This window comes from Poecile atricapillus, chromosome 2 (genome assembly GCF_030490865.1).
Source record: "Poecile atricapillus isolate bPoeAtr1 chromosome 2, bPoeAtr1.hap1, whole genome shotgun sequence".
Lineage (NCBI taxonomy): Eukaryota > Metazoa > Chordata > Aves > Passeriformes > Paridae > Poecile > Poecile atricapillus.
Window position 1 is genome coordinate 8221508 of NC_081250.1, and position 19890 is coordinate 8241397.

The 19890-nt window shown below is 40.3% G+C and overlaps 1 protein-coding gene across 5 annotated transcripts in view; it reads left to right on the top strand.

The window, feature by feature from the left end:
• The window catches only part of RBM33 (RNA binding motif protein 33), a 101120-nt gene that overhangs the window by 54504 nt on the left and 26726 nt on the right, over window positions 1-19890 (top strand). For 4 of the 5 annotated variants that reach the window (XM_058830248.1, XM_058830249.1, XM_058830250.1 and 1 more), the window contains exons 11-15: window positions 2326-2485; window positions 3386-3717; window positions 4151-4393; window positions 5190-5477; window positions 12989-13624. In XM_058830248.1, coding sequence (XP_058686231.1) covers window positions 2326-2485; window positions 3386-3717; window positions 4151-4393; window positions 5190-5477; window positions 12989-13624 — 1659 coding nt within the window. Of the gene's footprint in view, window positions 1-2325; window positions 2486-3385; window positions 3718-4150; window positions 4394-5189; window positions 5478-12988; window positions 13625-17745; window positions 18245-19890 lie in introns of those variants that run through there. The other variant, XM_058830252.1, reaches the window with a different exon arrangement.

Here is a 19890-nt window from a genome sequence, read left to right on the forward strand (position 1 = left end):
ACACTTAAGATTTATTAGCCCAGGTTTCAGTAAGTTTCCACGTAATTTGTTTTTCGCTGGCTATTTTACAAATGACTAAAATAAGTGTAGGCGTATGTTGAAGGAAAAGAATGAGAAATTTGAGAGCTTCTGAAAAGGTTGTCAAGACCATGTCCTGTCCCAAGATGTGCTGTAAATCAGATGTGAGATTAAAACCATCTTGTGTGCAACTGCCCTGTTGAACTGGATTCTCCCATGCTCCTGTTGCAATGACCTTATGCATTATCCACTGGTAAACTAATAACTAAATAGCTGAAAATGAGTTGGTTTGCTGGGTGCCTCCCTCAAGGATGTGGAAGGGCTGTGTATTCCCTGGGGTTGCTGTAAGACCAATGCTTTGAGAAATGGGCGTTTATCACTAAGTCTTCCAAGAGCAGGGAATTCATCTAACCTTAGTTTGGAAGTAGCTCTGGCAGCCGGTATGTGCAGTGATGCTGGAGGTACATTTTGGGAGCAAAGGGTCAGGATCCTCAAGGTTTGTGTTCAGTTTTGGCATCTTTTGGCAGACAGCCAGTGCTGTCCTGCTCAACACGAGGGAAGGGCAATGCAGTTGAACATCCTTGTTCAGCTAAACCTGAAAAGGTTTTTATGGAACAAATAAATGTCACTTTTTTGCATCCCGAACAGCTCTCTCTTGCTCCAGCTGCCATTGTTTGCAAACAGACTGTGAAATTCAAAGGCAGTAGTCAGTTCCAAGGTGGCAGGAACATTGTGTGTTGTAAGTGTTCACCTGCAGAAGCGTATAGCTCCTCCTACAAACAGTGTGTATGTTATGAGGACTGTCATGCTTGAGTGTAATATAATGTCTTTTCACTAAATGAAACACCCACAGGAGACTGGCTGACTGGAAGCACTGGAAGGGGATATAGACCCTTTAATCTCTAGGAATGATAATATATTTACAGTTGATGGCTGTATAATGACACAAAATAAGTAGTCACAGTCTTGGTCCCAAATAAGAGGTCTTAGTATCTCACATATCCCCATTCAGGTGTTTCAGGAAGGCCACAGATTTAATAATGTATCTGATCCTTGGTGCCTCTCATCTACTTGTTTAAGCCTTGCCAATCCCAGTTGTATTGTGCTGGTAGAAGGCTGTAAAGCAGCTCTGTCTTGTGCTGCTTTGATAGTGAGCATGCTCCAGGGCCATTGTTGCTGTGTGAGAAATTCTTATCCTAAAATTCCAGTCTTTGTGCAGTACAAATATGATAGGGTGAGACTATGCATACCCTTGGTGAGGGCAACTCAAGATATAAAAGATAAGCTACTGCAACATAGTTCTTTGGCCCTTTCCTGTTGAGAATACTTCAGTCTAGCAGGGAGTTTTTGGTCTGAAATCTGTTTTGATTTCTTGTCTTCAGCAATGCAAGTTTTAAGCTTCAAGGTGAGTATCACATGCAGACAGAACAGATCCCACCACTGATTTCAGAATCTTTATAAAGAGGAAAGCAAGGATATTCACAGATTTTCATTACTTAATTGATTTACTCACATAATATGGAAATAGTTGAGAATATAATTTATGTGAAGCAAAGCTTACTCTGTGTATCAGAGGTTGCCAATGTGTTTTGTCGACTTTTGATATGAAAGAAAAAAAATCCTGGTGTGAATTACTCAATTAAATGTGTCTTCTATAGAGTTCTGCTTTTGTATTAACATACTGCTTCCTGCAATATGCAAAGGCATTTAAAAAAGAAAAAATAATCCAATGCCTTACTGGAGGAAAGAAAATTTTGTACTCTTTCTTATAATGCTTCAGATGCTAAACTGTGAATAGACAGAAATGTGACACTCATCTTAATTCTTTTAGAAAGATGATTTCTTTAATTTTCTGGATGCCATAAATTGTCCTTCACCCCCCCCCCCCTTTTTTTTTTAAGTGAAGCTGCTCCCTTCTGTAGCTTACATTGTGCTAAATTGATGGTGAAAAATAGTATGGTTTATGAAGATAAATGTCAGGAATGTCTTCTAAAGTAGACATTCAGATTTTTTTGGATTAATGGGAAAGAAGGTCAATAATTGCATGGATTTCAATAAGCTTGAGAAGAAATGGCATTCCTGTGGTGCTAGTGATTATTAAAACATTGTGAATTCATTTCAAGATACTGTACTCGGGTTTAATATATCTTCCCTTGTGAAGGAATGACTCAGTAAGGGCTGTCAGTTTGTACAGGTGATAGGAGATAATTCGTACAGCAATTGTATTTTTAAGAGAAAAAAGTTATAGCAGACAATACATAAATTTCTGTATGGTAGTCCTAATTTTAATTCTGCCTTATTAAATAGGGCCCTCCAGACTTCCAGCAGCATACGCCTGGACCAGTTCCTACCAACTTCTCCCAAGCCCCGAGGCTGCCAATCCAGGACCAGTGGAGAGGGCCACCCCCACCACCTCCACCACTCCCTCCTCCTCCTCCTCAGGATAGAGATCCTTTCTTCATAGCAGGTGAGCATTTTCAGTCCCATTATGAATTAGCACCCTCCTTTTGTAAAGTGACTCTGCACTGTGACTATGTATCCCACAACATGAAGTGTTCAGAAGAACCTGAAGGCTGGAAGATCCCATCTCATGTAGCCAGGCTGGTACATGCCAGATACTGTGTTTGTCTAGTGTATATTTTTACTTCTTTTGATGTGGATTTTAACTTGTTTTTTTTTAATGTCTTCACCTGTAACTGCCATGAATCCAGATATTTATATGGACACAAAAATAATATCTAAGTGATTGTTGCAATGAAGTTGTTGTGCTTTGTTGTATTTTGGATAACAAGTACTCTCCATACGCTTGGGTTTCCTCTTGTAACTCTTTAAACTGCCTGGGCTGTGTGTAGTGCAAGAAATTTGTAAGTTTAGATAAAATAATACAGCCTAGCAAACAAAAGAGAGGGTAAGAGCATGTTTATATTTATACCATATATATGTAATGTATATATATAAAATATTATATAATATATATAATACATAATATACTTTTACAATATGTAAAAATGTGCTAAATACCTGGTCAGCAAATGGTGCCAATGCTTTATGAGTTCTTCTGTGGTTTAAACTATAATCACTGGAATCCTTCATTGATTTTATTAAAGTAGAATTTCTAAAAGGCATTGCTGATTCCAGCAAAGAACAAGTTGTGCTGGTCTTTCAAGGATCAATTCCTTTTACACACAAATGACAGGAACAAGAGAAACATAACCTCGAGGGTAGCTCTTATAATTAAAACATCCCATACAGTTTTGCACTCTGCAAATTTCAGGTTACTTTCCGAAACAGACGAGAGCTTTATGTTTCTGAAATGTGTTCGTGTTCCGGGGAGGCTGTCATTTAATCAATTCTCTCCTTCTCACAGATCCGAGGTTCCCGGGTCATCCCTTGTTTGAGCAGCGGAGCCCCCCACCGCCACCGCCTCCCCCGCTTCTAAACAGCGCCCATCCCGTTCCCACGCAGAGCCCGATGCCGTTCAGCCCTCCCGGGCCCGCCTTCAGCCAGCAGGGACAGCAGCCGGTGTATCCCCGGGAGCGGCCGGTGCGGCCCAGCATGCAGCCCCAGGGCCCCGTGGGGATCCTGCACTTCAACCAGCCGGGCTCGGCCGCCCCGCGGCCCTTCATTCCCCCGCGGCAGCAGTTCCTGCAGGCGCCGGGACAGCCCTTCCTGTCCCCGCACACGCAGCCCAGCATGCAGGTACGGGCCGGGGCAGTAAGGCCGCCGAATGGCGGCTCCGAGGGGCACGGCCCGGCAGTGCCGGCACGGCCGTGCCCGGGGAGTGATGGCTCCGAGTCCCGCTCGGGGCCGGGGCCGCGCGGGGCGGCAGCGCCCTCTGCCGGCAGCGGCCTCGGCCGCGGGGCAGCGCTCCGGGGCTGTGCAGAGGGCCGGGATGAGCGTCATTAGAAAACGCTCTGGGGAACAGCAACTCTTGAATTCCTCTCTTTATTTTTTTTTTTACGTCAGCTTACACAGGTTTAAGTGTAAGCTTCTGTCGGTCTGTTTTTTCCTCTGTATGATTTTAGTTTAACCTGGTTCATAGCTACTTACAGTTCTAGGGACTCGGGAGGCTGGAGCTGCTTCTCCAGGAGTTTATTACTTTGAAACTAAAGTATTTTTTTTTCATGTGAAGGGTCCCATGCATCCTCCATTACAGCCTCAGCCACCACCTCAGCCTCAGCAGCACCATCACCAGCAGCAACAGCAGCACCATCACCAGCAGCCGCAGCAGCATCACCATCTCCAAGGGCCTCCACAGCCCTTGATGCCCATGAGCCAGCCACAGTTCAGGCCTCACATGCAAGCCACACAGCAGCAGCCAAATAATAACAGGATGCAGTGTCAGCCACGACAGGGTCCAATGAAGCCAAGGCATGTAAGTACCATGTACATCGGCGTCCTGCATGAGTACCAGGCATGTAAGCACAGGTTTCAAAACTCACCAGTGTGGGTTTTCGGTTTTATTTATTCCCTTCCTGCTCTTTCCCCTACTTTTACCATCTCTTGCTCATTTTCTGCCTTGATCATTTTATAATCTACATTGAAAAATATTATGTGCATTTTTCTTTTCCTCTCTGGTCTTTAGTGTTCTTTTTGGTTTGGGTCCAATAAGAGATGTTGCAGTTGCCCAAGTACCAGCAATGAATGGGTTATGAAATATGACAGATTTGCTTTATAAGGCTTTACAATTGCTTGCTAGTCTGTGACTCTGTGGGAGTCCAATTCTGTGGCACTCTTGATTTGGAGGATCACCCTGTACCCCTGGTGATCAGTTTACTGATTGAGATTGTGCTTCTCCTGTCTTGTGAGTTTCCTCCAATGCAGCGTATTCTGCTGCTTGGTAGGTTGGGTAGCACAGCAGCTTGGAGCGGTGCTCAAGACAATGTAACTATAGTTTAGCATAATTGCTTTGATTGGGAAAGGAAATCACACAGTGAATCCAATTTCTGGGAATGGTGTTAAACAAGTGAGATAAACATTTACTTTTAATTTGAAATAAAAATTATTAAGATGTTCTTATTTTTGTATTTGTTTTATGACATTAAAAATATTGTGCCTCTTCACAAAGCTCGTTTTCCCAAACTGAACTAAATCAGGAAAATGTGAAACCAGAACCACTTCAGCCTGGTTGGTGGTGGAAGTCAGCAGTATTTTTCCTTTCTGCTTTTCAGAGTACCCCATCACAGAATATTGTCAAGCGTTCGAATCAGCAGCTCCAGTCGACTGCTCCCAGGAACAGCAACTTGCGCGAGTTGCCGATAGCCCCGTCCCACGCCATGGAGATGAGCAACAACAGGCGAAACTCCACCCCAGCTGCTCAGGTCAAACCCATTACCAGCACCATGTCTGCCACCAAGTCTGTCACTGGTGGTGGCAACTCCCAGGGAAGGCCTGAGATGAAAGCTAAAGCAATCACTCCAGTGGGCCAGGCAAAGTCAGAAGGAAAATCTGAACCAGAGGTAAGGGGTGGGGTTTTTTTTGTTTGTTTTGGTTTTTTTTGCTTAAACAGAAGACCAAAAACCAAACAAGAAACAAAGCTTCCACCTCTAAAAAACTTTTCTAGTCTGATTTATGAACTGAAAGCACACTTACTGTATTATCCACCAAGTATTTTTTTGGTGCCACTAGAGGCCTCCCTTCTGAATTGCACTTTTCTCTTTTATCGCAATGGCAGAAATTTTCTCCATTGAAATAAAAGGTCTGGAAGGTTGGCAATGCTATGGTGAATTTGTTTTTCAAGAGGAAGAGTCATTTCTACTAGGAAGAGGCAGAATTTGAGTAAACGTGACCAGTGATACAAGTCTCTCAAATACTCATTTTGCCCATTTTTGTCTTTGGGAATTATAATTTATTTTCAGGTGATCATATTTTTCTAAGTTTGAAAGCTTCTTCTCTGTCATTTTGTATGATGCTGTGTGGCTCAAAGGAAAAAAAGGGCTATTTGGAGAGCTGCCTTCCTCATGCTGTTTTCCTTTAGGCTGTTCAGTCTCTACTGGGCCTTGAGCATTCATGCAGGAGATCATAGCTGTGCTGTCTGTGGAGCTCTTGAAAAAGAAAATCTCTTCTTTATGAAACCTTTTCATGTAAGGGAAAAGAGGAGATGCTTTTAAGTCTTATACTTTGGAGAAAGTGATGCTGTTTGCCCTGCTGGTACTCTGCACAATTGAAAAAAATCAGATGCTGGTGTTTTGAGCTCCACTGGATCGTGTCATGTGAACAGATGACCATTTCCCTGCACAGATCTCCTGGAAGCTAGAGAACACTCTCCATGAGCTCTTTGACTTTGAGAGAGTGGGTAGGATTGGACTGATGGAGCTCTTGATCCTGAGCATGATGGCTAAATGCACCCTGTGTGCTTTGTCAGGCTATTCTGTGAATAACTGTAATTCTTTATAGTTGTAGTTAACCATGAATCTTGTCTCAAGGACCAGGTTTTCTTCAACAACTATGGAAAGCTTTAATTGTGATAATGCTGTCTTCCTTTTAAGCTGCTCATGATTAGCTTTTCATCTTGTTCTTGAATTAGGAATGGTCATAACTAATTTCCACAAATGAGGCACAAAAGAAACCCAAAGCTATCAGTGTTTGACCTCCTATGCACTTGCTTTTCAATGGAAATGAAAAAAAAAATCCTTTTTTTAGCTTTTAATTTTCACCTTTTTTGGAAAATATATTTAAGTAATCTCTTACTCCTCAATTGAGTCTCTTGGAATAATCTCAGTCACAGAAAATGCAGTGCCTCATAGAGAAGCCTTGTCTTTCAGGCTGTTAGTAAGGTAAGTCTTGAAAAATAAGCCACAGGCCTCCCCATCTAAAACATCTTGAAGTTATTCTGTAGTGTAGTCATATGAAAATTAAGGCGTTAGTTCCAAAGTATCTCTGGTAGCATTTAGAAAAATATAAGAATATTTTAAAATGTCTTTTAATTAAGCAAATTAGAAAACTAAAAATAACAAACTACTAACAAACTAACAAACGAAATAAAAACTAACAAACAAACAACCCCATAGCAGTCATTTGGTTGTCTTCATTTTGCATTTTAAACATACTCTAGCCTGTGGTTATCAAACCAACCAATCTTACCTAAATTCTTGGTGTATCACAAATAAAGCTTTCTTTTTATTTCCCTGTCAAAACTGTCATTGAAAAGATTCTGATACCTGTTTTATACAGGTTTTTGAAAAACAGGATGAAAAGCCAGGGTTGTCTCGGAAAAAAATGAAGTCTCCTAGTAGCCCTTGTAGATATATTTGACACCCTTGTAGATATATTTGGCAAACAGGAGAATGACTGTGTGCACACAGAACCTCCTTCCAAAGCCCACCTGGAGCAGAGCCTGGTGCTGCAAACAGTGTAGTAGCAGTTATCCCATTTCTGCTGTGCCCCTGCAGTGGTCTTGTTCACTGCTGCTGCTTATTGTCACTCTTACAGATGGGAATGCTGCACTAAAAATGTTCATTTACAATCATTTAGTCATATTCTTTGCTGTTTTTTGTAATGTGGGTTACATATCTCTCCTGGGGCACATTGTAATGTTTTGCAGTCTTTTTGGTGTGTTTTTCTTGTAAATAGTTTGACTTCATCCTATTCTTTTGCTTTTGATGATGATGAGAAAGAGTTAAGTTCTGTCACCTTTTCTAGCTGTATGGCACATAACTGAATTGGGCAGGTTATTTTGCAAGTGTCTTCAACTGGAAAATTAAGACTTTTCTTTGCATCTTTATTTCTAAAGAATCAGTGGCTGTATTTATGAGGGGCCTATCATTCAGGAAGCACCAAAAAATAACAATATTGGCTGTTAGAGGTTTTGCTCACCCTAAATATAGATATTTGAAAGGTTTGCAACATGAGTGATTAGAAGATTAAAAACTGTGTATTAATGGAATGCTTGTGTTCCTGTTCCTGTGAGGCTGCAAAATACTGACCTTAAATGCCTGTTCAGAATACCTTTTACTCTCCAGGACTTAAATTGTATATCCTCAGTCTGAAAGATCATTTTGTCATTGAAATAGGAAGGTCTGGATGATGTGGGCCTGATTCTGCTCCTGTTGAAGTCAGCTTAGGATAAGAGGAATTAAGGCAGCATTAAGCATTTTTGAGTTTAAAGAAGAGGGAGAATGGAGAAAGGTTATGTGTCTTTAGGAGAAATGGATATTGGAGCTCAGAACAGGAGAGAAATTAACAGAGCACTGCACAGTCACTGGTGTACTGATGTTAGTACTTCTGTCGGGGATAATGTCCTCAATGCCCTGAAAAAAACCCTTCATATTCCATTCTTCTAAATCCAGTAAATTGTGAATTTAAATTGTTGGATTTTACATTGCTGTCTTTTCCAACAAGGCTTGCAATATGGAAAAGAGTTGCTGCATTAAATTACTAGATCAAATGAATATTTTCATATTTTTGGAAATTAACTGATGAACCTGAAAAATTGTGTCTAAACTAGAATTTTCTCCAATTTAAATAACTTGTCTTCCAAATTTCTGTAATGGTGCCTCCTGTCTTGGGCTTAGAAGAGTTTTGCCACAGTTTTTATTTCCAGCTGGAAATTAGCAAGAGAGCAGTGTGCTTCTTGGAGTAATTTGTAACCTTGTTCTTCACTCTCTCCCTGTTTGTCTAAGAAATACAGCACCTCTGCTTTGTAGGGTGTCCCATGTGTTCCTTGGGTTCAGGAGCTGACATTATCAGCAATGTGGAATGTACAGTGTGTATGCATAGGTACCTTTTAGTTCAGATACTTTGTGGGTTTGAACAGAAGCAGCCAAATGATGCAATTTGGATCTGGCTGCACCTTTTACAAACACTTGGCATGAATTTCTAGACAAATTATTCTAGCCTCTTATGTTTTAATGTTACAGCTTAAGAAAATAAAGACAAGCTTGCTGAAAAGATTTGTATTTATGCCACAGATCAAACCATTTGTATTTCGCTATTCTTGCACCTATTTTATTGAGACACATAGTGATCCTGGTTGCATGATTTCTTTTTTGTTCCTTGGGAGCCAACCAGAACATTAACAGTGTCTGGTTCTTATGACTCAGCATTTGGTTCTATTAATTGACAACTGATCCTGAAAAGGAATGGGTTTGTTTATTTCTTTTTAATGAACTACATGGAAAGCAAACTACTGGTACTAGGACTTAAATTTCAGTAGAAAGCTTAATCCCTTGATTTAGAGTGTGTCCTTGCTGTCTTTTCCTAAGTCAACAGTGCCATTCTTGATTCCCCAGAAGGAGGATGTGGGACTGCTGCTTCTCTTGCTGGTGCTCTTCAGCTGGATTTAGGAAAGCAGGCTGTAATGTTTACTTTTGGTGCTTTCCATCAAAAACTGCCTTGGACCTTAAGGCAGAAGAAAAACCTACAGCTAAGGCTCAGTCTCCCTTTAAATCTCAGTGAAATGCATTGTGTTAAAGCTGTACAAAGATGGATGAGAATTTCCACTTGAAAAAAAAGCCAAAACCTGGCAGAAAAAACCCTCTCCCCCAAAACCAAGTGTGTGTCTGGCCTTTCGTACTCAGCAGCCTCCTGTAAAAGGATGTGGCATGTACCTGTACAATGTACCATTTCTCCATGTTAGGGAGTTTTCTACCCAAAACATGTGAAGCTTAATAGTTTATCTAGGGAAAAGGCTGCTCCATGTTTTTCTGCTTTTTCACCTACAGATAATGTTGCTTCCAGACACTGAACATGAAAATGAGAATGGTGTGAACTTTGAAGGCTGTGTGATTTTTCCCAGTTGATTCTCTGGGCAAAATGCTTGCTTACCTGGGCTTTTTCTCCTTGGCAGTGCTGTTTTTTATTGTAGAAATCTATACTGGACTTACTAAACTAATGGGATGGAAATCATTAGCAATAGGCATTGTGTCCTGTGTTTGTCTTAACCCTGTCTTGCTTGTTCCATATGCCAAATGTCCTTATTGCATATTATAGGTCATCTGTATGTACTACTCTATGTCATCTGTATGTACTACACATCACATACATGCCCCTACTCTCTAGAGTGGTTTATATAAGGTGCTCTTAAAGCTGAGGAGAAGGGGATTTAACTGCCCCTATTTTCATTCTGATAATGATTTTGCTGTCTTTCTCAATCTGTATTGTTGGGCCATTATACAACTAAATTCAGTTAAACCTGACTTCTGATGGAGATATTTTGTTAATCATCACAGGGCCTTTATATTATTTTCCTCTAGCTGCAAGGGTATTTTGTTTAGAATTTAACTGTAGTACTAACTTGCCTTTGAAGGATTTAGGTCTACCTCTAGCCTGTTAACAGACTGATCTGCAGTTGTCATGTAACCTCAGGGCTCTTGATGCTTGATTTTAACCTTTAAGAAGGGATTGACTTCCTAGGATCATTACTAATTTCCTGAGTTAAGTTTCAGAAAGGAAAGTTTTGGATTATATAGGATCAAGTTGCCTATATATTCTACTAAGCATTCTTTGAACTGCATGTGTGTTGGTAATATTTTGTCAGTCAGTCTGACAAAATATTGTCAGTCATCTTTCTGTGTTTAATTCTGGCATAGGTGGAATGAGTGTGTCTGTCCAAGGGCTGTTGCAGGGATATTAGTCAGAGTCCCTTGGGATGTTCATTCCTTGTCTGCTGGCAGAACTCATTTGAGTGTGCTGCAAAGCTCACATCTCTGTGCTGCTATGTGTAACCTTTGAGTTGGTGTTCTGAGCCTACCACATCGTGATCTACATCTCCCAAGGCCTTCAGAACTTGTTAGGTGATAAAATGAGCAGGCAAATCCCTCATAATAAAGGCCACTGGTAGAAGTGGTGGTCTCCTGAAGAGTAGTGCTGCAATGTTCCAATTGAATATAAGGGGAAAAAAAATTACAGAGCTACTTCCAAAAGTACCTTGGTTCATGGTATCCATCAGGCTCATTTAGATAAATTGTAAAATATTAGAGTCTAAACCAAAGCAGGTAAATAACTGATTCATTAAGTTAGGTGAAACAAGTTGTCCCTCTGAACAATTGCAGTAATTGTGATACTTAGTGTCTCTGAAAATGACTGAAAATTTTATTAATTGCATCAGGATCAGCATAACAGCACATCCTCCAACTAGATGGAGCTTACGTATTTTCTCATCCTTTGCAAACTATTCTTAAGGGTCTTAATCTTTCCTTGTATTTCATAAGGGTCATATATATATTTTTTTTTTTTTTGCTACAATCCATCATCTCCAGTTGTCAATAGAAGATGAAATATCAGGGTTTCCTCTTGTAGAAGTATGTTTCTGTGCCATTTATCAACACAGACCTCTAATTTAGTTGTCACAGTGATTATTCATCACCACCATCATGTTCCACAAAGTATAGATAAAGATAAGAACTTTTGGGTAGATGTAGCATTCTCATGCAAAGAACTGTATTAGATCTCATCCCTGAACTACGACCCATACTTAAAAAAATAAATATAAATTGTAAAAATGCAGTTTGGTTAGTTTTGTTTAGCCATTGTTTAGGCTTCGATTTAGACTGCTAATTAGATGCTTGTAATTGGATTTCCAATTTGAGACAATGAGCTGGTTTTTGGTAACTGTGAGAATAATCCCTGTCAATACCTGCTCAGGGAAGAAGCAGCTATAGCTGAAGGAAACTAGCATTTGTGATTTGTGCATTTGGATGCTGTGAGTGCAAACCTGGCTCTGCTGGGCTTTCACATCCATGAGCCCAACATTATGGCTGAAACTGTTCTGAGTTTTTTCTTGGGTTGAGGAGAATACCAGAGTGCAAAAGGATTAAAAGTGCTTGAATATTAAAAAAAACCCAAACCTTCAAGTCACATATTTGGGTCACATATGTTCAAAGAATGGCAGTTGTGTCGAAAATAGTTGGCACCCAGTTCCTGCAAGATACATGAAGATTCATCACAAATTCCCAGTTTTTGAGAAATATTTTTAGCACTCTTTTTGCATTAACCTACCAGCATGTGAAGTACTGTTACTTGGAGAGGCTGTTGTAAGGAGTGATTAATACATCTTGAGTAGAATGTTGTCTTAATTACCATTTGGAAACATTCTCTATAAGTCTAACTTGGTATTTCAAATGGTTAAAAAGAGAGAAATAATAAGTATGCTTCCTAATTTTGAAAAATATATGTGATTTTATTGCAAGAGCCATTTCATTTCTTTTCCAGGATGATGAGAATCTGCATTTCCTTGACTCTTGTCCATTTTTATACAGCTTTTCATAAGAACCTGTTCTGCCAGAGTTGAAGAATCTTTAGAAAGGTTATTTGATGGTGTGTAGTACTTTCAGAGGGGCCCAGGGCTGGAATATTAAAGGCATTCTCGATATACCATTAATATTCCAACACTGCATTTGGCAACATTTTGATTCTGAAGAGAGTGCATGAGTTCAAGGTCAGAGAGATTGACTTGTGCTGTTCATTATAACCAATTATTGTGTGACAAATGAGTTTGAGATCAGGCTTAAAATTCTGTGAGAAAAATCAATAGTTCTAATCAGGGCCTTTCAGGTCATTTACCACCCTACCTTTTGTTACTTTGTCAGAAAAGAGCAAGATAAAACCTGTGTGACAGTGGGTTGCCTCTGTATTGTTACCTTCTATTTGAAACATATTTTGATATCTTGAATTATATTAATAGTTTAATTGGTTTTGGAAACTTTTAAATTAGGTCCAATTTGTAAAACTTTTTTTATTATTTTTTTTTTAGTATTCAGATCAGATTTCTCAAGTGGTATTAAAGCTTTTCTGTCTAGGAAGTAGTGTATCTAAGTCCTAAACCAGATTTGAGCTGTTTGTCTGTAATGAATAGCAAATAAACCTTAGCAGCAGATACACTCCACTAATAGCCTTGGTTTGGTATCAGGGAAAATTTAAAAAGCTCTTCAGAGTCACGGCTTTACAACATCTGAAACAATTCCATGTTGTTTTGACCAGGCTGAGCATCTGTTTAGAATTTTATAAATTCATTTGGTTTTTTCCTTTATAGTATCCAGACGAAGATGAAGAAACTCGATTGTACCGTTTGAAGATAGAAGAGCAGAAGCGCCTGAGAGAGGAGATCCTGAAGCAGAAGGAGCTAAGACGGCAGCAGCAGGCTGGGGCCAGGAAGAGAGAGTTGCTGGAGAGACTTGCACAGCAGCAGCAGCAGCAGCCTTGCTCCCAGCAGTCCTACATGCAGCACGAGGAGGACTCCTCCGAGTTCCCCACCAATGGCAGCCCCTACATACCCCACTCCGGCTTGCAGACCAGGCACAACGTGAAAAACAGACTCCTTGTTAGAAAGCAAGACGCGGTAGTTGCAAACATCCACCCCAAACCCACAGATTTCCCCCAGGGCGCAGGGGACGGGCAGTACCAAGGACAGCAGATGAAGCCAGTGAAGCAGCTGAGGCAAACTAGAACAGTTCCTGCGAGTCAGCCTCAGGCGCCACAGAAGGTGTTACAGAGCAAACCTGCCGCGGCGGCGCTGCCCGCGCCACAGGCGGCTCGAGTGGCCTCCGTCCCCGCGAGGCCCCAGGAGCAGAAGCCGGGGGTGAAAAGGACTGTCATGCAGCGGACAAACAGTGGTAGTGATGGGCCCCATGTCGGCAGCAAAGTCAGGGTGATTAAGTTGTCAGGAGGGGTAAGTTTACAAGGCTCGTCTCATCTGTGTGTCTCCTCGTGGTTTGTTTCTGTGTGTTTGACTCTCTGTAATCATGAAATAAAACACGGGCCTGAGCTGGTGAGGAACGTAACAGGTTTAGAGTACCTGATAGTCTATATATTATATTTGCAGAGCTGTGGTTTATTAGCAGTTATTAAACAATTAGTGTTTCCTGTAATGCTTTACTGTCAGGCAGTTACCAATGAAATCATATTTCAATACTCCTTTCTTTTAAGCTGTAACTTGGAGTCTGAAATCTGAAAGACCGCTCAACCGAGCTCCTTTTGCTTAAGGTTGATAGGTCTGAAAATTGCTCAGAGAGAAGAATTTAGGTGTATTTAATTAAGGTTTGGTTAAAAAGGACCTACTTATTTGGTAAGTGAGGCCACCTAATTTAATTGTGTGCAGATGTTGGTATTAGTATGGTTTCTACTCAGGGGAAGATGGCTTTTAATTTCTTGGGAAGCATGTTATGAAATTAATTTAAGCAGTATATTGGAGGGGGATGTTTTCTGTTAGAGGCTGGGTTTAAAATGTTACCATTTCACTTCTGCATCTAAATGAGATTTCCTTATCTCTTGATGTGGGGTCTTTTATCTGTAGTGTGTCCCTTGAGTAATGGTGTGGAGGACTCACAATGATGATCTTGAGGACAGTGTGCGTATTTAAAATTTGGGGCTTTGGTGAGAAAGTCTCTCGACCAAATTTCTTCTGTCTTAATGAAAAGACAAGTTAATTTGTTAGGGCTCTGAAGAAGCTAAGATGAGGGGACATAGAGATTGTGTTGTCAGTGTTTGAAGTCTGTCCTTGGGTTTATGCTGAGGAGGAAAGAATGATGTGATGTAGCAGCACACTGGGGGCGTTTTTCTGGAAGAATGCTTTTAAATTATTTGGAGAATTTTATAGGGAAAACAAAAGAGTGTAAAAGGGACTGAACAAGGCCTTGGAGGCTAGGCTTTACTCTGTACAAATGGGGAGGAAGTTGAAATGCCAAAGCCTTAACTACTTTCTGTTAATGTTTTTCTACAGCTTATAAAAATTATACTCAGAACTATGAATTGCATAATGACTATATGGTCTTTCCAAATACTACCATGAAGGGCATTATTGACTGCATAGACATCCTGTACATAAGGTTGTTGTCAGTTCTAATTCCTCAGGCATGGTAACTTAAGTACAGAAGAATAAAGTACAGGAAACTGAAAGAAATTCATTCTGTTGAGTTAAAAATATTTATATATGTCTGCAGGAATCCCAGTGGCTTGCAAGAGGTATGACAGGTTTGTGATTCATGCATAATTGAATAAAGCAGTCATGCACAACTTCTTTTATTACGTGGTGAAACAAAACAATGCCAGTCACAACTGTGTACAGCTCCTTGTAACAAATAGTTATCAGTGCCCACAGCAGCATTCACAATGAAATAGTTTTTATCACAATGCTGTATTTCAGAAGACCATTAATGGTTTGTTTCAGATAAGTCTATGGTAAGAAAGAGCAATTAGCTTAATTATTAATGCATGTATAACTCTTCTTTCATTGTGTACAGAAACAGATTTACTCCGTCCTCAACTTTCAGATACTGAGGTTTTAGCAAGGTGAAGCAGGTTTTTTACATGTAGCCTTTGTCATGGTTCTCATGTTGCTGTGGACTTTTTAAGTTTCCTTCCAACGTGGGAGAGTGAAACCAAGCATTGCAATTAGCTGTTAACATTGATCAAGATAGTTGATTAATTTTTAATCAGTTAGTGATAAGCTGAATCTGTGACTTTATTTCTTTGACCACACAAGGAAAAAAATATAAATTGAACAGTAGGGTAGACAATCTACTAGTCCATTTTTGACAGGATTTAAAAGAGGAGTTAAAAGGTGCTTGGACTCCCAAGTATTATCACAATTGGAGATCATACATAGTTTCCATGCCTTAATCCTGCCTCAGGCTTTATTTATTTTCATGACTTTTGCCTGAGCACTAAATATAAAACAGAAGCCAAATATCATTTTCCCTAGCTGTTCTGCTTAGCATGTAATAGTGCTTCCTCTTTTTCCTTGCCTTTGGCCAGAGGGCTGCTGGTATCTCTTACCTGTATGCACTGGCTCTATCCTGCAGCTAAGCATCCCTGCCCTTGCTCTGTCTGAGTTCCTTGTACTCTTTCCCTTACTTGAGCTCCTTTGTGCAGAGGTTTTGATTACATTTGTACAAGTGAGATAGATAGAAAGAATGCAGGTTCCCTTTGGAAGCACACTTGGTTCGAGTGAAGACCTGGCAAAGGTCTCCTGTGCACAGTGCCATTGGGGAGCTCTCGCTGGAGGAGCTGCTGGAGTCCAGAGCTGTACTAACTCTAGACCAAGCTGGCCTCAACCAGAAACTGGTGACAAGGACTGTTATTAATTCAGTAGGGCCATCTATAGAACCAGGATTCAGTGGTTTGGTGTTGCTGATGATGTTTTTTGTGTAACAGTTAAGCAGTGTGGTGTGTTGGTGAGAATTGTGGAGTACAGATACTGTCAGAAGAGAATGGCTCCTTTTCTTGGGGGCAGTGTCTTTACCAGGCTGAGCTTTTGTCTGCGTTGCTGGGCACAGCAGCGCTACCAAAGATCTCTGACCTGCAGGTAGAAATATCCTGTGGGTCCTTAGAAGATGAAATGGTCTTTCATCTGTTTTCACAGTATTCTTTTGTGAGAAGATTTTACTTTTGGAATTTTAAGAATTACCTTGTAAATTACAAGAATATTTTAACTTGTTCAGTTTTTCTGATGCATAAGACGCCTTAATTTATGACTTCTTGTTCTTCAGGAAAATGAAAGTAGAAAATGATTCAGCATTTCCAGTATGTCAGACTGTATATATCAAGGTGACATGTTACATACTGTCAGTAATGATTTTGTCTGTTGATGCTTTTTTATTTTTTAAATAAATCCCACCCTTTGCCTCCCCTCCAATACTGATTTGCCCATCCCTTTCTAATACACATATAATTTATGCAGAAATGGCAGTAAAGTGAATAGCTTTCCATTTTAATGTTGTGTTCCTGAATTAGGCAGTGTTTAGCACATCGACTTGGAATTCTTTTGTTGCTGGCTTGGTTTTAGATTTGGTTTTTTTGGAGGATGGGGTCTGATTGTTGGGGATTTTGGTTTTGGTTTTTTTTGGTTTTTTTTTTTTTTCGGTTGTTGCTTTGTTTCTGGTTTTGTTCTTGGTTTTATTTTTTCCAAGGAGGCTCAGATATGTTTCAGTGGATCCAGTGTGCTTTGTTTTTGTGGCATTTCCTCAGAGCTGTCCTTTTCAGATACAGGAGTTCAGTGTATTCACTGAGTATTTATACTTGGAAATTTTACTGTTAAAGGATCTGAGACTTGCTGGGCTTGCTGAGGAGCTTGAAGTCAATCCTAAAGTTACTTGTAAGTATAAAGTCAATGAAAGTGTAGGAAGGAAACACCCTAATAAATCACTTCAAAATGTGATCATAAAATTACAGAAATTAAGGGTGAAAAGAGTATTGAACTGATCTGTTTGAAGGGGGAGGATGAACTCTGTATTATTCCTGGCAGATTTGTCCAACCTTTTTCTGAGATCTCATTATAGGAGATTTCTCAGATCATCTATTCCAGTATCAAATGTGTGTATTGAGGAGAATTTTCTTAGTGACTAAATCACATTTTCTTGGTGTAATTGTGAATTTCTGATTATTTGTACTATACTTGAAGAGAGATGGAGAAGAATTTCTCTCTCTTTGTGCCTGTCTCTCTTTTTAAAGATATCTTAGCTGTTTCTGAACTCTAAGATCTTTCATTCTCTCTTGATGAGTCATGTTTTCTAATACCTTGGCTGTTTGTGGTGCTCTTTGGGCTCTGTGTCATCAATTTCTGTTAAGAGCTCTAGTCCTAAATGCAATTGAATTCCTTAAGTCAGTATATTCAGAGTTGTTTTAGTCCTGGAAGATCAGGTTTGTACCAACTATAACCTTAGATACCTTAAGATCATATGAAATATATGCTGAACATGTTTCCTATTTAGTTGGAGGTTCTGTGGTAAATTACAATATCTTAAAATCTCTGTATCATTGTCATCTTATGTTGTTGGATGATTTTTCTCTTAGCCAGAAAATGTCCTGCCATGCTCAGAGCGCTGTGTGTCTGTCCCAAAGGCCTGAAAATGCTGGTTCTTATGCTGCACCAAGAACACACCAGTCTGTGTCTCTGTGGAAAGCTGCACAATGAGGGTTTTTTCATAAATACATATATAGATAAAATACATAAAATCCCTGTTGCATTACAAGTAGTATCTTAAAAGTGATCCGTATTCCTGAGAACCTGAAATGCTTCATATGAAAAGCTTGAAAAAAGAGCTGGCAAATTCTTCTGTTTGAAAAGCCTGTCGCAGAAAAATGTCCTTGGTTTGCAAAAACAAGATGGAAATGGAAGATGGACAACTTTGTTCGTATTTCAAGCAACTGGGAAGTGTGAGATGAATATGGAAAAAAGATACTGATTGAGATGATTCTTGTTTGATAATGTAACCTTATCAACCAACTTTGCTTAATATTTGTACTTGTTTCTACTTGCATGTATATGTTCAAGTTCAATTAAAAATATTTGACTTGAAAGCTCTTTAGCGCCTTTCATGTAAATACGTCAGGAATTGCAAACACTAAGAATTGTAGCATTTGTGTGGGAAGTTCATGAAGGGAGCCCTTTCCCCAACCCCTGACAAAGGAACTCTTGCCCTATTATAGGCCCTACGGTCCCATAACTTATTCAGAATTGGGAGAATGGCTTTGGTGTTTATTTGTTTGCCACTGTTGGAAGGAGGTGCCCACCTGGGAGTGAGTGGGCTGAGGGAGCAGCAGGAGCCGTATCTGAGCACCCAGGTACCATGGCAAAATGGGTAAGAGCTCTGAAGCAGCATTAATGTAAATGCTGTTGAAGAAGGACTCTGCCTGCCATAACCTGCAAGATTTCGCTCTGGAAATATTTCACAAGTAGACATTAATTTCTTAATTGTAAGAAACTGTTGAAATGTGTCCAGAGGCGGTCTCAAAGTTGGTAAGGAGACTGGAGCACCTCCCCTTTGAAGACAGACTGAGAAAGCTGGGGCTGTTCTGCCTGGAGAAGAGAAGGCTCCAAGGAGACCTTATAGAATCCCTTCCTAAAGGGGCTACAAGAGAGCTGAAGAGGGACTTTTTACAAGGGTGTGGAGTCATAGGACAAGGGGAATGCCTTCATGCTGAAGAAGAGTAGATTTATATTGCATGTTAGGAAGAAATTTTTTTCCTGTGAGCGTGGTGAGGAACTGGAACAGGGTGCCTAGAGAAGCTGTGGATGCCCCACCCATCCTGGAAGTGTTGAAGTCCAGATTGGATGAGGCTTTAAGCAATCTGGGTTAGTGGAAGGTGTCCCTGCCCATGGCAGGAATATTTGAAAATGAGTAATAAACTGAGTCCTCCCAGACCTTCAGTGAGGATGGTCCCTATAGAGACGGACTGTAATGGATTGGGGTCAGGAGGTGGGCTGTGCTGTACTCCTTAGGGCATATTTGATTACTGGGAAAAGGAAATAAAGGGGCATGTGTGGGTACTCTTAGCAAGTGAGAATTAAGGTGGCAGCCAGACCAGACACAGATAATACATCCTTACGGGTTTCTCGTAAAATGCATGAAAGGGGGAAGAGATACCTAAATTGAATCTGATTTTGCTGTGGATAACTTGGATCTAGAGTGCAGTAAAGTATTTTCTATTGTAGACTGCAGAACAGGTTTCTCTTTTCCTCAGGAGACTTTTAAATTATATGTTGAAGAAGAGTGCAGCTTGCTCCTGAGCACCCAGAAAGCAGAGTGCTTGTTGCTTGTCACTCTTCTTAGGTCTCAAAGGAGAGTTTCTCTGCCATGGTAAATGTTACAGTGCAGAATTCCTTATCTGTGGGATGTTGGTGTTACAGAGTATCTTGGAGCCCAGTTTCCTGATAAAGACAGCTGTGGCACCAGTAAAGTGCTTTACAAAGAGAGTCAGATTTCATATGAAAATGCAGTTTCTTAACTTGGGAGGCAAGCTTGCAGAGTTGTACAGTTTAGTATTTTGAGAAGTCACATCCCTCTGCTGAGGAGTTGGACCACTTGGAACAGGCCTTTGGTGCAGAGGTTTGGCTCTTGAGCTGAGAATGTTTGGGGTGGGAGGGAGTGGGGGCTCTCTTTTTTTAAGACTTACCAGGAGCTTCAGGCAGGATTCAAGAGGGATTTGACTTGCCAG